At 28.5% G+C, this 18,689-nt stretch overlaps 1 protein-coding gene across 2 annotated transcripts in view; it reads right to left on the bottom strand.

The window, feature by feature from the left end:
* The window catches only part of LOC117182293 (solute carrier organic anion transporter family member 2A1-like), a 48,063-nt gene that overhangs the window by 1,983 nt on the left and 27,391 nt on the right, over positions 1 to 18,689 (bottom strand). For both annotated transcript variants that reach the window (XM_033375423.1, XM_033375424.1), the window contains exons 7-9: positions 12,037 to 12,229; positions 7,426 to 7,681; positions 4,011 to 4,455 (exon numbers count right to left, since the gene is read on the bottom strand). In XM_033375423.1, coding sequence (XP_033231314.1) covers positions 4,011 to 4,455; positions 7,426 to 7,681; positions 12,037 to 12,229 — 894 coding nt within the window. The remainder of the gene's footprint in view (positions 1 to 4,010; positions 4,456 to 7,425; positions 7,682 to 12,036; positions 12,230 to 18,689) is intronic.

Raw genomic sequence — 18,689 nt, 5'->3', positions numbered from 1 at the left:
CCTCCCTAGAAAAAGTATCATAATCCAAAAATTTCTCAAAATAGAACGTAAATACCAAGTTCAAATCTAAATGAAACACTTTAAATTCTTACGATTTCAAGTCAAAATGTATTGCTTTTGGACAAAATATTTACATTTTGAACCAAAAAAGATTTTCTAGCAAAAGAGATGTAATTTCAACCCTAAGAGACAAATTTTAAAATGAGAAGAAAAAATTATTTTAAACCAGAAAATTGCATTAACAGACAAATAGTTCAGTTTTTAAACAAAAAAGGCAAATAGTTTTCAAGGAAAGAGAAATTTGTAACCGAAACGTTAATTCTGAACCGATAAGGATGAGTATTTTACCACAAAAGATAAATTTCTATTTTAAAGGAACGAATGTTGACGAAAACAGATGATTTATGCAAAAAAGAAACAAAAAACAAGATTTACAATTAACCAAAAACAGTTGGATTTTTAAGAAATTAAAACTTTTTTACTAGATAGTTGAATTTTCAACACGAAAAATTAAATTTTCAAGAAAAAAGTTAATTTGCGACCAGGAAGATGACTCTTCTACAATAAAAGATGAGTTTTCGAAAAAAGGCGAATTTTCAACCAGTTGTATTCATCGAAGAAAAACGTAACGAAACGATTGAATCCATAATCAAACCGATGAACTTTATAACAAGAAATGGGAATTTAAAGTCAGTGTGTTGAATTTAACTGGAAAATACGAATTTTTAAGTGAAAAGTTTAATTTTTAAACCAAAAGGATGAATATTCAACAAACAAGAATATTTTTTGTTAACAAAAGGACGAATTTTCAACAAAATACATGCATTTTCTACCAAATTTTAATTTTCATTTTAAAAAAGTAAGTTAAAAAAAGGAAATTTATTAAAAATTTAAATTGTAGCCAAATTGAATCGTAAAAGAATAAATTTTTAACAAAGTAGCTTATCTTTCAACCAAGCAGTTGAACTTTCAATAAAAAAATGTGAATAGTTAACCAAATAGTTAAATATGTAATTACAAATATGACTTTTTCTCACACAAAATTAAAATTTGACAAAAAAATACGAACTTGCAACCAAATTATTGAATTATTGAGCACGAAAGATTAATTATCTAGAAAGCAGTTGAATTTTTAATCTGAAATTATAACTTTTTAAGTAAAAAGTTTATTTTTTACCAATTAGCTTAATTCTATATAATAGTACAGTTTTTAATCTACGTACTTGAATTTTCAGCCAAAATAAAACAATTTTAGCACAAAAGCTCCTGTTTAACCAAATAGTTTTTAATTTTCTATTAAATTATTAAATTTTCAATCAAAAATATAAATTAAAAAAAAATTTCAAGCAAATAGTTTAATTTTCTAACAAATTGTTAAATTTCCAAGTAAAAAAAAATTCATTCACTACAAACTCATTTCATTTTTGACTCGAACTTATGAATTTTTTAATTAAAATTATGAATCTTCAACCAGAAAAAATAATTTTTTGTTAAAACAATTAAAATAAAATTCACGAATTTTCAATAAATTATTTGAAGTTTGCACTAAAAAATATAAATTTAAAATTAAAAATACTCATTTTCAACCAAAATGGATATTCTCACATTTTTAGTATAAAAATATTATTCCTCGTAAAGAAACAAATCTTGAACAAAATAGTTACTAAAGGGATCAATTTTTAACTAAAATGATGAATCTTTGAAAAAAATGGATTTTTAACAAAACAATTAAATAATCAACGCATAAGAATTTTCTTCAAACAAGAAGATTTATTTTATAAACATATAATAGGTAAATGTTCAACCAAAGAAATTAATTTTCAACAAATAAAATAAATTTTTAACAAATTAATTCCACTTTAAATCAAGGAGTTTCATTTTTAGAACAAATAATAGAATGTTTAGCCAAATCAGAAGAATAACGAAACTAAATGTTAATAGTAGACTTTTCAACCGAAAATAGTTAGATTTTCTTATCATTAATAAAAATGTTAGATACTAAAAAACAAGCTTTTGATAATATACACTACAAAAAAGTTAATTAACTCTAAAAAGGGGAATTTCAATAACGGATATCATTTTTTCGAGGACTCTATATTACCATCAGGGAGATGGCAAACACCGATCAGTGTAAATATATTTTTACCCATCGTGAAAATAAAAGCAACACTATCGATCTAAGTTAAATTTTCAAATAACAGAAAATCTTAACATCTTTTCAGATTAGATGGAGATATGAATACATTTTTTTTAAAAATTAAATCATTTTCTGAACAAAGGTCTTCTCCTTTGCTCCGCTGGGAATCGAACCACAGAACTTCCGATCGTATTTTCTGATTTTAATGCAATATTTTGTCATGGTTTGGAGTAGCAATTTTGTCTAAAAACATTATGTAAATATTTAAGCAATTAATTATTGTTTATTATCAAAATCTCTAAAAATTAAGCCAGAGATGTCCATTATTTTTGAAATTGATTTCCTATGCTACTTTTCGTTGCATAATTACATAATTTTGATACATGACTTTTAATTTTTAATAAACTTGTATTTGTTTAAGAAATTTTTATTTGCTCAATCATTTATTTTTTGAAAAATAATAGAATGAAATAAAATAGAAGACATGCAATTAATTACGATTTTAAAAGTATTGTTGGAAAATTAATTATTTAAACAAATTATATTAGTTTAAAAAATTAAAAAGTAGTAAATGTATTCTTTTTTTACACTATGCAGCCAGGAACATAATTGTATGTGTTCTATTTTATATAATTTTTTTAGTTATCGAAAAAAACTGTTTGAGTAAATAAAGATTGCTTAAACAAACAGAGAATTATAAAACAATACAAGGAAAGTATCAAAATTATGTAATTTTTCAACAAAACGTAGCATAGCATACTAATTTAAAAAGAAATTTGATATCTCTGGTTCAATTTTTAGAAATTTAGAAAATAGACTATAAATAATTATTAAAATAAATACATTTTTATATAAATTTACTATTCTGAACAATTACAAACAATTAAATTTTAATCTGAAAATACAATTATTTTTTTACATTTTTTGGAAATAAATCATTGTTTAAATAACTAAAATTTGTTTAAATAGTTAAAAATTGTTTAAAAATTCATGTTAAATTTTCAAATTGTCCGTGAGTAATTATTTATATAAAAAAGAGAACGGAAATTGTTAAAAAGTAGCAATAATACATGTAAATTTTTATTATTTTATTTTTGGGTCATATTTGCGTTTTTTTGGACCACCCTAATCTACATATATCGCATTAGATTAGATTAGTTCCTTAGATATTAATAAGTGTGTCAAGTCAGAATATGACTGTAGGATAACAAATCAAATTTGATAGCACTTTGTATTGTCATGTTCTTAATTTTAATTATTTACTTTTTTTAAACTAAAATTCGACAGATATTTTTACTGTCAAAATAAAAATGCAAGATGTGAATATGACATAAATACATACCTATAAATAAAGAAAAATAAAAGCTTGTAAGTAACAAGAATTTTTGATACAAGGAGAAGAGACAGAAATAAAGGAAAGAGTTTAATTACAGTTTTCATGGCAGGGTTTACATAATTCACCTGTAAAATGATAATGATCCATATTTATGGTGTCATGAACTTCGGAGGTTTTTTTCATGTACTTTTATGCATTGAGCGGACTGAGACATAAAAATACTATTATCAACATTATATAGTAATTTTTTCATTTATAAACGAATGAATAGAAAACTTTCTTTGGCAGTAAAAGAATTATTTTACTAAAATTCGAAGAGAGGAATAGAGGAAAGATTTTGAAGTCAGAAATATAAAAGTGATTTAAAAAATGATCACGTAATTATTGAAAATTACCGTTGGAGAGCCATTTTTCACTAATACCCCCCCCCCACCTACCTGCTGTTATCAAACCTAGTTCTTGAAGTGACCCCCACCCATCAAATTGATAACGTTATTTATTGACAGCTTCTTAGTATTAATCAAGAAAGAGTGGTACCTTCAGGTTGAGGTTCTGATGGCTGAATCTCTTCAATCAACAATGGCTGTCTTTGAATTCTGCTGATTTCTTCCAGTTCCCTTCCAGGTAGCTCTTCCTCAACTGGCAGATCATAAACTCTCAAATTTCGACAGAACCACCAAACTAGACCCTTGAATAAAGCACTAATTGCTAGTAACAAAGCTGTTACAAAACACAAATAGTATCCAAGATTCCTGGAATGATGCAAATGACAAATGTGGTTTTCTGTTCCCCAATAATTGCAGGTGACATTGGCCATTTTTTGATAAATTATTTTTCCCGGCACGTGGACAAACACTGCTACCAGTGTCATCCAAAATCCTATCGAGAGTGCTTTGTCCTGGACGTAGACTGCTCTTAAATTTATTAGCAGGTCTCCTACGATGATTGATGCTAGTAGAGAATAAGCAAGTAGTGTGAAAATCTGTTGACAAAATTTTTTGTATAATTTTAGAAGTTTTCGAATATTAAAAAATTAATAATTTATTTAATTTAAATAATGATTTATTATGTCATCATAATTAAGATTCGCGGTAGCAAATTGTCAAGTACAGAAAATTAGTCAAAGGATTTTTTAGCCTATTAAGAAGTTAATCAGGTAGTTTGATCTTCTTCCTCCCATTCTTTTTTTCCCCGACTGACCCTTGTTTCTTCTCTACTTCCCGCACTACTCATTTTCTCAGTTGACACACATCTTCCGCTACACTTCCCCTTCCCCAGGTATCACCTTTCCTCCCCTACTCATCCACACTTCACTAATAGCCCTCCTTTCACTTCCCTCACTTCCCTCCCGCATTTTCCATAATTTTCTCGATATTTCCCCTTTCTAATTTCACCTCACTTCCTCTATTTAACTACTCTTTATTTCCTCTACCTTACCCTAACCTGATTCTTCGTACTTCCCGGCGGATATTTTTCCCTCATTTCCAATACTCCTCCACCCATCGTTCCTTATCACTTTCCCTACTACTCACCTAATTTCCCTTCCTCACTTTCAATCATTTCCTCCATATTTCCCCTCCCTAATTTCACCTTACTTCCTCTATGCTACTCCTTATTTTCTATTTATTCCTCAACTTTTTCCAAACCTCATTTTCCGTACTTTATGACGAATATTTTCCCTTCATTTCCACTACTCCCCCATTTGTCGTTCCTCATCACTTTCCCTACTTTTCCTGCCCCTCATTTTTCCTAATATCCCTTCTCTCATTGTCTCTACTTTTCCTCTGGGACCGTAATTAAATTGCTTAACAGTTCAAGGAGGGGGGGGGGGGTAAGACATTTTGTTACGATTTTGTAATGTTAGGAAGGGGGTGCTTTACTCATGTACGTAATTTTTGCCATTTCATAAAAAGTTACTCCTGAAGATTATCTTTCTAGTTATAATTTTTATAATTTTGTTGGAAATTTAAAAAATTTACTAAAAAGGCATCCTTTTAGGTGACATATTCAACTCTTATCGTTGAACATTAATCTTTTGTCCAAAATTCATATTTTCTTGCTAATAAGTCAACTAAACTCATTTTTGTATGAAAACTACTTTTTCTGAAAATTTGTCTTTTGCATGTAAAATTTCATATGTTTAGGAAAAAATATTGTATCTTTCTTGGATGAAAATGCAACTGTTTTGTTGAAAATTCAAACTAATTTTTAGAAAATTTAATTTTTGTTTTAAATTCGTATTTTTACGTTTAAAAGACCCTCAAAAATTTTTAGGTGAAAATGCAACTCTTTTTTAAATTTTTGATTTATTTATTAAAAAATTCATCTGTTTTAATACAATAACTTTTTTCTTTAAAAAAATTGCCAGAAAACTAACTTATTTTATACTTTTTACTTATTTTTTATTTATAATTATTTTTAGTTTAGTTTCACTTACTGTTTATTCTTATTTTGGTGTTAGAAATTGAATTGGAATCTTCTTTGAATGAAAATTTAACTATTTTTTGGCACTTTTTCTTTAAAATCATCTGTTTTAGAAAAATTTCATCTTTCTTAAATAAAAATGCAACTACTTATTTTAAAACTCAACAATTTTGTTGAAAAGTCACACTTTTTGGTTAAAAATTCAGCTATTTTGTTGAAAATTTAATTATTTCGTCGAATATTGACTTTTTGTTCTTTCTTGGATAAAAATTTGGTGTTAAAAATGAACTGAAATCTTTTCTGGATAAAAGTTCAACCTGAAAAATGGGTAAATATGTAACTCTTTTGTAAAAAATTCAACTATTTTGTTAAAAATTTCATCTTTCTTGGTTGAGAAATGTCGTTTTTTGGATTAAAAATTCAATTTTTTTCGCAGCAACTTATTTTTTATTCAAAAATTCATATTTTGTGCTTGAAAATTCATCTGGAATCTTGGTTGTCTCAAAATTCAACTATTAAAAAAAATGTAATAAAAATTCATCTGTTTTATGGTAAATTTCATCTTTTTGGGGTAAAAATGCAACTTTTTGGTAGAGAATTCAACAATTTTGTTAAAACGTCATACCCGTCGTTAGAAAATCGTTTCTTTGGATTGAAAATTCATTTTTTTAAACTTATTTCTTGTTTAAAATGCATATTTTTATCCTCAAATATCAACTGAAATTTTTTTATCAGAAAATTCAACTATTTTTTTGAAAAATTTTCTTTTTGATTTAAAAATTCATCTGTTTTAGTAGAGATTTCTTATTTTTCAAATGAAAATTCCACTTTTTGGTTGAAAATTATTCTTCTTTGCTTGAGTATTCAACAACTTTGTTCGAAGGATTTGGTTAAATCAGTTCGATAAGAAATCATTTTTTTAACGCTTATATTTTAAGCTTAAACCTAATCCCTTTGGCAACAAGTTTAAATGTTTTGTTGAAAAATAATCTTTCTTAATCGAAAATTCAACTACTTGGATAAAATTGAAACTACATTTTTTAAAAATTATTTTTGGATTAAAGGTTTATGTCTTTGTTTGAAAATGTAATTGTTTCGCCGAAAAGCCTTTTTTTCTTAAAAATTAATTTTGTAAATAAAAATATAACTTTTCCATTCTTGAAGATTGATCATTTTCAGTTAAAAATTTTCCTTTTTTTGGTAAAAAAAATAATTTTTTTGGTTTGAAATTTCACTTTCTGTTGAGTAAAAATGCATGAGTTTCGTTGAAAATTATTTTTTTTTTGCTCAGAAGTCATATTTTTTGTTTAAAAATTTAATTTTTGTAGAAAAAATTAATGGCTTAAATGTTCAACAACTTAGATAAACTTTCATTTCTTTCTTGATTTAAAAATCTTTATTTGTTGGAAATTCTTCCTTTTGGTTTTAAATTTTTTTTAATAAAATTTGTATTTGATAATTTTTTGCATCACAGATGTTTTTTTGGGGGAGAGGGGACTATGAATATATTTAAAAATTGAAAGCATACCTCAAAAATCACCCAGCCAAATTGGCAGTCATCATACCCACATGGACCATCAGTGGCCCTATCATCAGTCAATCCCAGAGTTAAAAGGCAACCACAGCCACTGTAAATTTTTTCACCTCTTATTTCATCAACATGAGTGCAACCAGCATGACATGGGCTATAAAATGTGTTTTTTCCAGCTTTATCACACACTGGTCTGAAGTCAGCGTCACGCGAACACTGACAATTATAATTGCAGTGCCTCAGTAAAGAAAACCTGCATTGAAAATGTTTGTGATTATTTGTCAGTTTAATAATGGTCCAAACATTTTTTCGATTTCATTGGATAAACGCCTAAAATAAAATACAAAACATGCAAGCATAATATTTTAACAGATTTGACAGCCTAAAATGCTATTAAAACAAAGGAAATAGGGTGGTTTTTGAGAAAAATAGGGGAATGATACAAGGATAAATTATTTTAAATACAATTAAATTATTGGTTTCGTATTGTATTCAGTATTAAGCATTTATGACTTTAAGTTGAAATATGTAAGATTTTTAACAAGATAGTTGAATTTTCAAGATAAAAATTCGAATTTTTTTGGAACAGTTATTTTTTTAATCCAGAAAGGTGAATTTTCAACTAAAAACTTTTCTACAAGAAATTATACATTTTGAATAAAAAACGACGAATTTCAAACAAAGCAGTCAAAATTTCCTGCGAGAAAAGATTACTTTTTAACAATATAGTTGAAATTTTAACAGAATAGTTGCGTTTTAAACTAAAACTATGAATCTTCAAATAAAACAAAATATATATATTTTTTTAATAATGGAGTTTTCCACACAATAAGTTAAATATTTAACCCAAAAATATGAATTTTCAAGCAGAAAGTTCATTTTCAACCAGTCAGTTGAATTTTCTACGAAAGTTATAAAATTTTTAATCCAATAAGATGAATTTTCAACAAAAAGGTTCAATTTTAAGGCAACTTATTATTTTGACAAAGTATGAAATTCAGAAACAAATAAAATGTGATCGATCTTCTTATTATTTAGAACTGCAAGAAGTTCTGAAACAAATGACAATGTGACTGATCGCCTTTTGTTTTCGAAATGTTTGAAATTCATAAAAGAATAACAATGTGATTGATCGTCTAATGTTTCATAACTGTATGAAAATCGGAAACAAATGAAATGTGAGTGATCGTCTTATGTCTTAGTGCTAAATGAAATTCAGAAACAGATGTCGTTGTGATTGATCACCTTATATTTTAGAACTATATGAAAATCATAAACCAAAAACAATATGTATCATGAACATTGAGTGATCATCTCATGTTTTAAAACTGTATAATATTTAGAAAAAAATGACAATGTGATTAATCATCTTATGTTTTAGAACTGCGTGGTATTCAGAAGCAAATGTCAATGTGAGTGATCTTCTTATGTTTTAGAACTACATGCAATTTAGAAAAAAATGGAAATAGGATTGATCGCCCTATGTTTCACAGTTGTATGAAATACAGTAACGAGTAAAATATAAGCAATCGTCTTACGTTCCACAACTGTATGCATTTCAAACACGAATGAAATGTGAGTGATCTCCTTCTGCTTTAGAACTATTGAAATTGACAAAGAGATGACAATGTGATAGATCACCATATGTTTCAGACCTACGTAAAAATAATAAACAAGAAATAATATGATTGATGAACATTGTGAGTGATCGTATTATGATTCAAAACTGCATCGAATTCAGAGGAAAATGAAAATATGATTGATCATCTTATGTTTTGGAACTAAATGAAATTCACAAATAGACGACAAAGTGAATGATCACCTTATGTTTTAGAACTATATGAAAATCATAAAAAGGAAACAATGTGATTAATGAATATTGTGAGTGATCGTAGCATGTTTTAAAAATGCATAACATTTAGAAACAAATGACAATGTGCTGGATCGTTCTAGGTTTTAGAACTGTGTGGAATTCAGAAAAAATGCCAATGTGAGTGATCTTCATATGTTTTAAAACTGCATGGAGTTTAAAAAAATAACAATTTGATTGATCGCCCAATGTTTCAAAAGTGTATTAAATGCAGAAACGAATGAAATGTGACCGATCGTCTTATTATTTTGGACTACATAAAATTCAGAAACAGACGACAATGTGATTGATCAGCTTATGTTTTAGAACTGTATAGAAATCATAAAAAAGAAACAATGTGCTTGATGAATATTTGGAGTGAGCATCTTATGATTCAAAATTACATAAAATTAAGAGAAAAGTGACAATGTGATCGATCGTTTCCTATTTTAAAACTGCATGAAATTCTGAAACAAATAGCATTGCGAGTGATCGTCTTATGTTACACAACTGTATGGAATTCATACACGAATGAAATGTGAGTGATCGTTTTATGTTTTAGAACTAAATGAAATTCAGAAACAGACGACAATGTGATTGATCAGCTCATGTTTTAGAACTGTATAAAAATCATAAGAAAGAAACAATGTGATTGATGAATATTTGGAGTGAGCATCTTATGATTCAAAATTACATAAAATTGAGAGAAAAGTGACAATGTGATTAATCGTTTCTTATTTTAGAACTGCATGAAATACAGAAACAAGTAAAAAAGTGAGTGATCGTCTTATGTTTTAGAACTGCATGAAATTAAGAAAAATGGAAATTTGATTGATCGTCCTATGTGTCACAATTGTGTGAAATTCAGAAACGAGTGAAATTCACGCGATCGTCATATGTTACACAACTGCATGTAATTCAGACAGGAATGAGATGTGAGTGATCGTTTTATGTTTTAGAACTGTATGCAAAAATTAATAAGAAACATTGTGAGTGATCGTCTTATGTTTCAAAACGGCATAAAATTCAGAGAAAAATGATAATGCGATTGATCGCCCTATGTTTCAAAACTGTATGAAATTTAGAAACTAATAAAGTATAAGTGATAGTTTGAGGTTTCACAACTGTATGAACTTCAGGCAAAAATGAAATGCGAGTGACCATGTTATGTTTTAGAACTGCAGAAATTGCAGAAACGAATGACAATGTGATCGATCGACTTGTGTTCTAGAACTGTATAAAATTCATATAGAAGTAGCACTGCAATTGATCGTCTTATGTTTCACAACTGTATGAAAGTCAGAAACGAATGTAATGTGAGTGATCGTCTTATGTTTTAGAACTTAACAAAATTCACAAACAGACAAAAATGTGATTAATCACCTGATGTTTTAGAACTGTATGAAAATCATAAACCAGGAACAATAGGATTGATGAACATTGTGAGTGATCGTCTATCACTTAAAACTCCATGAAATTCATAAATAAACAACAACGTGATAAATCGTCTCAATTTTTAGACATTCGTGAAATTCAGAAACAAATAACAATACAAGTAGTCATCTTATGTTTTAGATTGTATAAAATTCATAAACAAGTAACAATGTGATTGATCGTCTTATACTTCAAAATTGTTTGAAATTCGTAAAAGAATGAAATAAGAGTGATCATCTTATATTCCACAATTAAACTTCTAATGCTAAGAACAGTATTTATTACAGAATAATCTTCAAAAAAGTTTGATTTTATTAAACGTTGAACTTTCTGCAAATACAGCAGAATTTTCAGGTCAAAAGGACGAATTTTTTAATCCCAAAAGATATTTTTTCTACAAAACAGTTACATTTTCAACCTAAAAATATATTTTTTATTTGAAAGGGTATTTTTCAAATAATTAGTTGAATTTTAAACTAAAAACAATCAATTATCAAACAAAAAGAGGAATTTCCAATCAGAAACATAATTTATCAATTAATATTGGAACGTGTAATTTCATTTTCTGATAAAAAAATTAATTTTCAACCACAAAAGAATGAATTTTCATCGAAATACCTACATTTTTAGCAATAAAGTAAATTTTTAACAAAGTAGTTAAATTTTCAACCAAGTATTTGATACGTAAACTAAGGAAGATGAATTCTAGACTTAAAATCTAATTGTTGGTTTTAACTAAAAAATGTTCAATTTTCAAAAAGAAAAAAATAGAATAGGTAAATTTTCAGTCAAAAAATTAGTTTTAAACGAAAAAAAAAACGAATTTTTAACAAAATAGTCAAATCTTCAACAAATAGTACATTTTTAACCAAAAGAGATAAATTCTGACAAAAAATACAATAGTGGACTTTTCTATACAAAGTAATTAACTTTTAATACAAATTGTTGAATTTTCTTATTGGGTTCTATTATTTCAGTTCGAATTTGAGCGAAAAAACGAGAAAAATGGAAATTTTCTTGAAAGGAGTAGAAAAAGAGGGATTATTTAAAAAAAAGGGTAGAAAGAGGAGAATAGGAGAAAGAGTGGGAAGTCTGTATTTAGATGCTTTATTTGTCAAATAAAACTCCAAATTTTAATTTTTTCAGTAATTTCAAAAAACTGCTTTTCACATTTATATTTTCTATTTATGACGTCACATGTTTCACTACCTCCCCCTCCCTTTCTGGTAGTGCCACCTATTTTTTTAACTGTCCCAATTAGATTTTATTTTACATTTTTGAAAAATTTCAATGGATATATTTTGAAATATAAAAAAGTTACTCACTGCCCACTTCGTTTTTCTCCAACTATTGGTGCCTTGTCGCAGGTCACGAATGCAAGAGAAAAGAGTAAAATTCCCGTTACAATAGTGATTGCGATACTATAAATAACGAGTGTCCTAGCTTTGGGTTTTACTCTAGCAATCAGTAAACCGGATACAATCGCGACCAATCCAATCACCAGGGGCTTTAGAAGTGCTGAAAAATTTTAGAAATTAAATTTAATTAAATAATTTTTTGTTTAGGAAAATCTAAAATTTACTAACAAAGGAAAAAATGAGGTGCTTTTGATTTTTGGTTTTACATTTTTTTAATTGTTCAAAGTTTAACAAATATTTTCAAAATGTATAGCAACTTCACGTGATTATTTAAAAGTCTGTTCTAATTTTTTTAAATCCTCTCTAATTTTCTTATATCATTAAATCCCAAGAAATCTATTTAACTACTTTTTAATGTAAAATTTAGTTAATAACGTAAATAAGAAAATAAACAAATTAAATAAAAAACTTAAAATTTTGTATCATTTTGAAAGTCTACTCTCATTAAAACTATGTGTAACACTAACAAAATTTACAGTCCCTTATATTTTTTTTGTAAATAGATTTATACAATTAATTCAATGAAACGCGAAATACAAAATATAATATTAATAATTCTAAAAATGACAAAGTTCAAAATTAAAATTAATTAAAATTCTTCCAATAATCTTTAGAATATTTTATAAACATTAAAAAATTTTGTTTTAAGTTCTAAATTTCTTGTCGTTCTTTTTGTATATGTTTATTATTTACATTAGTACTTTTATTCGAATCAAACGCCCAATTTTTTTCTATAAAAGTATTGACTGTGCAAAAAAAAGCGTTTAATAAACGAAAAAATATTCTTTTTTTAGCACCCTGACGGAAAAATTTGGGCAAAAGGTACATTTCGACAACTGAAATTTTTGTTAAAACTTTTACAAAATTTAACAACAAACTGCAATTAAATACAGACTTATAATTTTTTTAAATTTATTTTCTTATAGAAAAGTAAAAAAGAAAAAAATAAATTGAAAATTGAAAAATTTTTATAACTTTTTATTACTATTTTTTTACTTCGATGTAAAAACCTATAAGGCGTTCCATGAAATAATCTTAAATTTACGTAAATTATTATCGAAAATTACAAATCTTTACAACAAAATACAAAAGTTCACAAAGTTTGAATTATTGAAAAATTATTATATGGAGGATGTTATAAATTGTTATAGTGTATTGAAGAAGTGAAGAAATTTGAACAAAGTATATTAGATGTTTGCCAAGAACTTTTGTTATTATAATAAAGCATAAATAAGTAGAAATTTTAGTCATGAAACCTTTTTTTTTGCATGAAAATGTTGCAATTTTACAATAGAAAAACATACATGAAAATTAAATAATTTGTATAGGAATCTATATTTCATTGTTGTATTTCATTGTAGCTTTAATTTTCTACAAGAATTTAAGGAGAAAGACAACGACAAGAATCTATGGAAATTTACAGGTTTGAGCCTCAACCATAAACCTATTTATTTTTAAGATTTATTTGTTTCTAAAGTTATGTAAATATATATTTACTAAAAATCTTGAAAAAATTCAAAAAGATTATCAATATTCAAATATTAAAATTTTTTAATAAAAAAAGTGAATTCTCAACAAAAAATGTAATATTTTGACATTTCAATCCAAAAAGATTTTTATTTTATATTAAGTACCGTTAAATACATAAAAATGTTTTAAAAATAAATAAGCGAATTTTCAGCAAACAAATGAGTTTTCAAACAAAAAAGAAGTATTCTAAACAGAAAATATAGTAGACGATAATTGATAAAAAAATTATTATAACTTTTAAATTACAAAGATTTGAATTCATCCACAAAAAGAGATTTTTAATAAAATAGTTAAATTCCTTAGTCAAAAAGATTTTTATTTTACACAAAACATTTGCAATTTTAATTTAAAAATAATAAAATTCCTATCGAATCAGATTTAGTTTCAAACCTAAAAGGCGATTTTCAATCAAATCATTCAATTTCCAAGAAAAAAGATTTCTCAATCTAGAATAAAAATTTGAAATGACTATTTATATGAATTTTCATTGTTTATTCATCCAAAGGTTATACATAAATAAAATTTTCATAGGTTTCTCGAGAAAATTAAAATATTACTGTTGCTGAAATTTGGAAATTTTTCAGAAGAATACTATTTTTTACAAAAATTCGTAGAAGAACTTTAAATGATTTTTTAAAATTAATTTAAAAAGAATATTGAAAGAAATTTGAAAACTTTTCAAAAAAGAATCTGAAAGATTTCCAGGACCTTTTTTTGGTTATTGCACGAGTTTCAAAAACTGGAATTAAACATTCGAGTAACAAGACAATAACCAAATTTTCACTAGATTCCTGAAAATTTTTTTAAAGATTTTTTTAGCAAAGTTTTTACGAGAATTTTTAAAAGGATTTCAAAAGAAATTTTGATATGTAAATTAATTTTTCCATCTTAAAATTGAGTTAAATTTGTTTTAAAATTTCTGAATTTTTAAAATTATTCCTTAATTTATAGAATGCGTAAATTATTGAGCCTTTCAATTAAAAAAGTGTGGTTATTTATTAAGAAATATTAAAAATTTAAAAGTATTCCACTTTTAGTGTTTTAGTTTGCAGTTCAGTTTTCGTAACTTAAAATGAAAAAAATATTTATAATCAAGAGTGAAAATGTTTTAACTCCAATGAATGTGTTCAATTCTTTCTTAATCGTTGAATTTTGATTTGAAGTACAAAAGTTGTTCTTTTTCAACCTAGAATCAAAAATATTGAGAACATTGCTATTATATAATTTTAAATGATATATATGGTGTACAATCGATTGTGATACATTTGAAAAAACTTAGAAACTTAAGAATTTTTGTAATAGCTATTATGTACAAAAATTAATATAGAATTATCTAATTGCAAAATTCTGAACATTTGTCATCCTAGATGGAAAGAAAACAACTTTTTGGCTCTATATTCTGTAAATTTCTGCAAATTCTTGTAGTTGTAAGTACTTGTAGTTGTAATTTTTTATAAATATTTGTAGGAAATTAAAACTAGAATAAAACACAGCAATATAAAAAAAGTAGAAAAGTAGGTTGGCAGACTACAGGTTGGGAAAGCGCGTTTTTTTTAAATTTCTTTGCACAAGTGTCACCGATTATTACTGTCACATATTAGTATTAAAAATAGTAATAATATGTGACAGTAATTACAAGTAGCACCATTGCAATAAAACGGAGAAGACTTGCTGTCTCAACCTACAAAAGTGTCCAAACCTGTACAGTGTCTTAACTTATAGAGTGTCCCAGCCCATACAGTGTCCCAATCTATAGCGTCAGTCTATGCAGTTTCCCACCCTTTGCAGTCTCCCAACCTATAAAGTGTCCCAACCTATCCAGTGTCCAAACGTATACTTTGCCCAGAACTATACAGTATCCCAATTCATACAGTGCCCCAACCCATACAGTGCCCTAACCTATACAGTATCCCTACCTATAGAATGTCCCAACCTAAAGTGTCCCAGCCAATAGCGTCCCAACCTATATAGTGTTCAAACGTATACAGTGTCCCGACTCATACAGTGACCCAACCTATACATAGTGTCCTAACCTATACAGTCTCCTAACCTATACAGGGTCCCTACCTATACAATGTCCCAACCAATACAGTGCCCCAACCTAAAAAGTGGCCTAACCTATACAGTGTTCCAACTTATACAGTGCCCCAACCTATACAGTGCCCGAATCTATACAATGTTACAACCTACACAGTGTTTTAACATATAAATTGTGCCAATGTATACAGTGTCCCAACCTATACAATGTTAAAATCTGCACAGAGTTTCAACATTAAAGGTGTTCACACCTATACAGTGCCCTAATATATACAATGTCTAAATCTTTACAGTGTCCCAACCTATACAGTGTACCTACCTATGAAGTGTTCCAACGTATACAGTGTCCCAAACTATACATTTACCCAACCTAAACTATGCCCCAACCTATACAGTATCCCAACCTATACAGTATCCCAACCTATAGAGTATTCCAACCTATAGAGTGTCCCAGCATAGACAGTGTCTAAACGTATATAGTGCCCCGACCTATACAGTGTTCCAAACTATACAGTGCCCCAAACCATTCAGTGCCCTAACCTATACAGTATCCCAACCTATAGAGTGTCCCAACCTATAGTGTCCCAGCCTATATAGTGTTCAAACGTATACAGTGTCCCAACCTATACAGTGTCCTAACCTATAAAGTCTCTTAACTTATACAGGGTCCCTACCTATACAATGTCCCAACCTATACAGTGCCCCAACTTATACAGTGCCCCAACCTATACAGTGCCCCAACAAATCTCTACAATGTTACAACCTAGACAGTGTTTCAACATATACATGGTGCCAATGTATACAGTGTCCCAACCTATACAATGTTAAAACCTGCACAGTGTTTCAACATTAACAGTGTTCACACATATACAGTGCCCTAATATATACAATGTCTAAATCTTTACAGTGTCCCAACCTATACAGTGTACCTACCTATGAAGTGTTCCAACGTATACAGTGTCCCAAACTATACATTTACCCAACCTAAACCATGCCCCAATCTATACAGTATCCCAACCTATAGAGTGCCCCAGCATAGACAGTGTCTAAACGTATATAGTGCCCCGACCTATACAGTATCCCAACCTACACAGTGTCCAAACTTATACAGTGTCCGAGCCTATACAGTGACCTAACCTATACCGTGTTTCAACCTATACAGGGTTTCAACCTAAATAGTGTCCCAACCAATACAGTGTTTCAACCTATAAAGTGTACCAATCTATACAGTGTCCCAACCTATACAGGGTCCAAAGTATACAGTGTCACGACCTATATAGTGTCCCAACCTATGCAGTGCCTCAACCTATAAAGTGCATCAATCTATACAGTGCCCCAATTATACAGTGTCCAAAGGAATACAGTGTCCCGACCTATATAGTACCTCAACCTATATAGGGTCCTAACTTGCACAGTGTCCCAACTCATACAGTTCCCTACCCTATACAGTGCCCCAATATATACAGTGTCCCAACCTATAGAGTGTCGCAACGTATACAGTGTCCCAACCTATAACGTATCCTAGCCTATAGAGTGCCCCAACCTATACAGTGTCCCAACCTATTGAGTGTTCCAGCATATACAGTGTCCAAACGTATGCAGTGTCCCGACCTATACATTTCCCCACCCTATAGAGTGTCCAAACGTATACTTAGCTCCAACCTACCCGGTAACAAGCGATGAATTCAGAAAAATTAAGAATTTGTATTCCTATGAATACGCGATTTTTCCTCCGTCTAAAAATCCCCCAACGGGAACAGAAAAAGTGCAAATCCTATTCCTCTCAATCGACTTAGTGAAATTTAACGAAAGCATTTGTTTAACCTATTTTTCATTATTAAATCATTTTATAACTTATAAATCCGAAAAATATTTAAATTTATATTTATTTATATTTTAATAATTTATTTAAACGTCTTAAAAAATGCAACAAAGAAATCTATGTAAATGTGTGAATTTAAATAATTCTAACTCTAGAGAGGCAGAGTTGAATTAGCGAGAATTAGAATTTCAGAATTTACATTTCGCATGAAGGATTTCAAACAACTTATTACACATATTTTGTGAACTTATTAGAAGGAATTAAATATAATCAAAATATGACTACTTCTGAGGAATAAAAAATATCTCTGTGAGGTACATTACCGTTACAATTAGAAGGAAATAAATATATTGAAAACACGTTCTCTTTGGGAGAATAGAAAACTGTGTGGCGGTCGCTATGGAAATAGAAGTGAATAAGTTTAGCAGGTATCTGATTCTTATTGTGGCATTTTAAACAGATGGAAAAATCGCGCATTCAAAATAATAGAATAATCTTCACTTTTGCGCTGAAATATTAATTTTTCTGTATTCTACGCTTATTATCGGGTATGCAATGTCCTAACCTATCCAGTGTTTCAACCTATATAGTGTCCCAACCTCTACAATGGCCTAATCTATGCAGTGTTCTAACCTATAGTAACCCAAACTATAAAGTATCCCAACCTATACAGTGTTCCAGCGTATACAGTGTCCCAACCTATATAATGCCCCATCCTTTTGAGTATCCCAACATATACAGTGTCCAAACGTATACTTTGCCCCAATCTATACAGTCCCCCAACTCATACCATGTCCTAACCTATACAGTGTCCCAGCATATACAGAGTTTCAACCTATACAGAGTTTCAACCTATATAGTGTCCTAACCTATACAGTGTCCTAACCTATACAGTGTCCTAACCTATACAGTGTCCTAACTTATACAGTGTCCTAACCTATACATTGCTCTAACCTGTACAGTGTTCCAACCTATGCAGTGTTTTAACCTATACAGTGTCCCAAGCTATACAGTGTTCAAATCTATATGTACCTGAAGTTCCGAACATTCAAATGAACGAAATATTTTTCCCTATTACGAGGGTAGTTCAATAAGTCCTTAGAATGACCAACAGATGGCGCGCGAATCGCTCCAAATCATCTGTTTTCAGTCAGCACCACTCCCGACTAGA

Source organism: Belonocnema kinseyi, chromosome 10, assembly GCF_010883055.1.
Source record: "Belonocnema kinseyi isolate 2016_QV_RU_SX_M_011 chromosome 10, B_treatae_v1, whole genome shotgun sequence".
Taxonomy (NCBI): domain Eukaryota; kingdom Metazoa; phylum Arthropoda; class Insecta; order Hymenoptera; family Cynipidae; genus Belonocnema; species Belonocnema kinseyi.
Note: the sequence above shows the minus strand (reverse complement) of the source record. Positions and strands in the feature narration are given on the sequence as shown.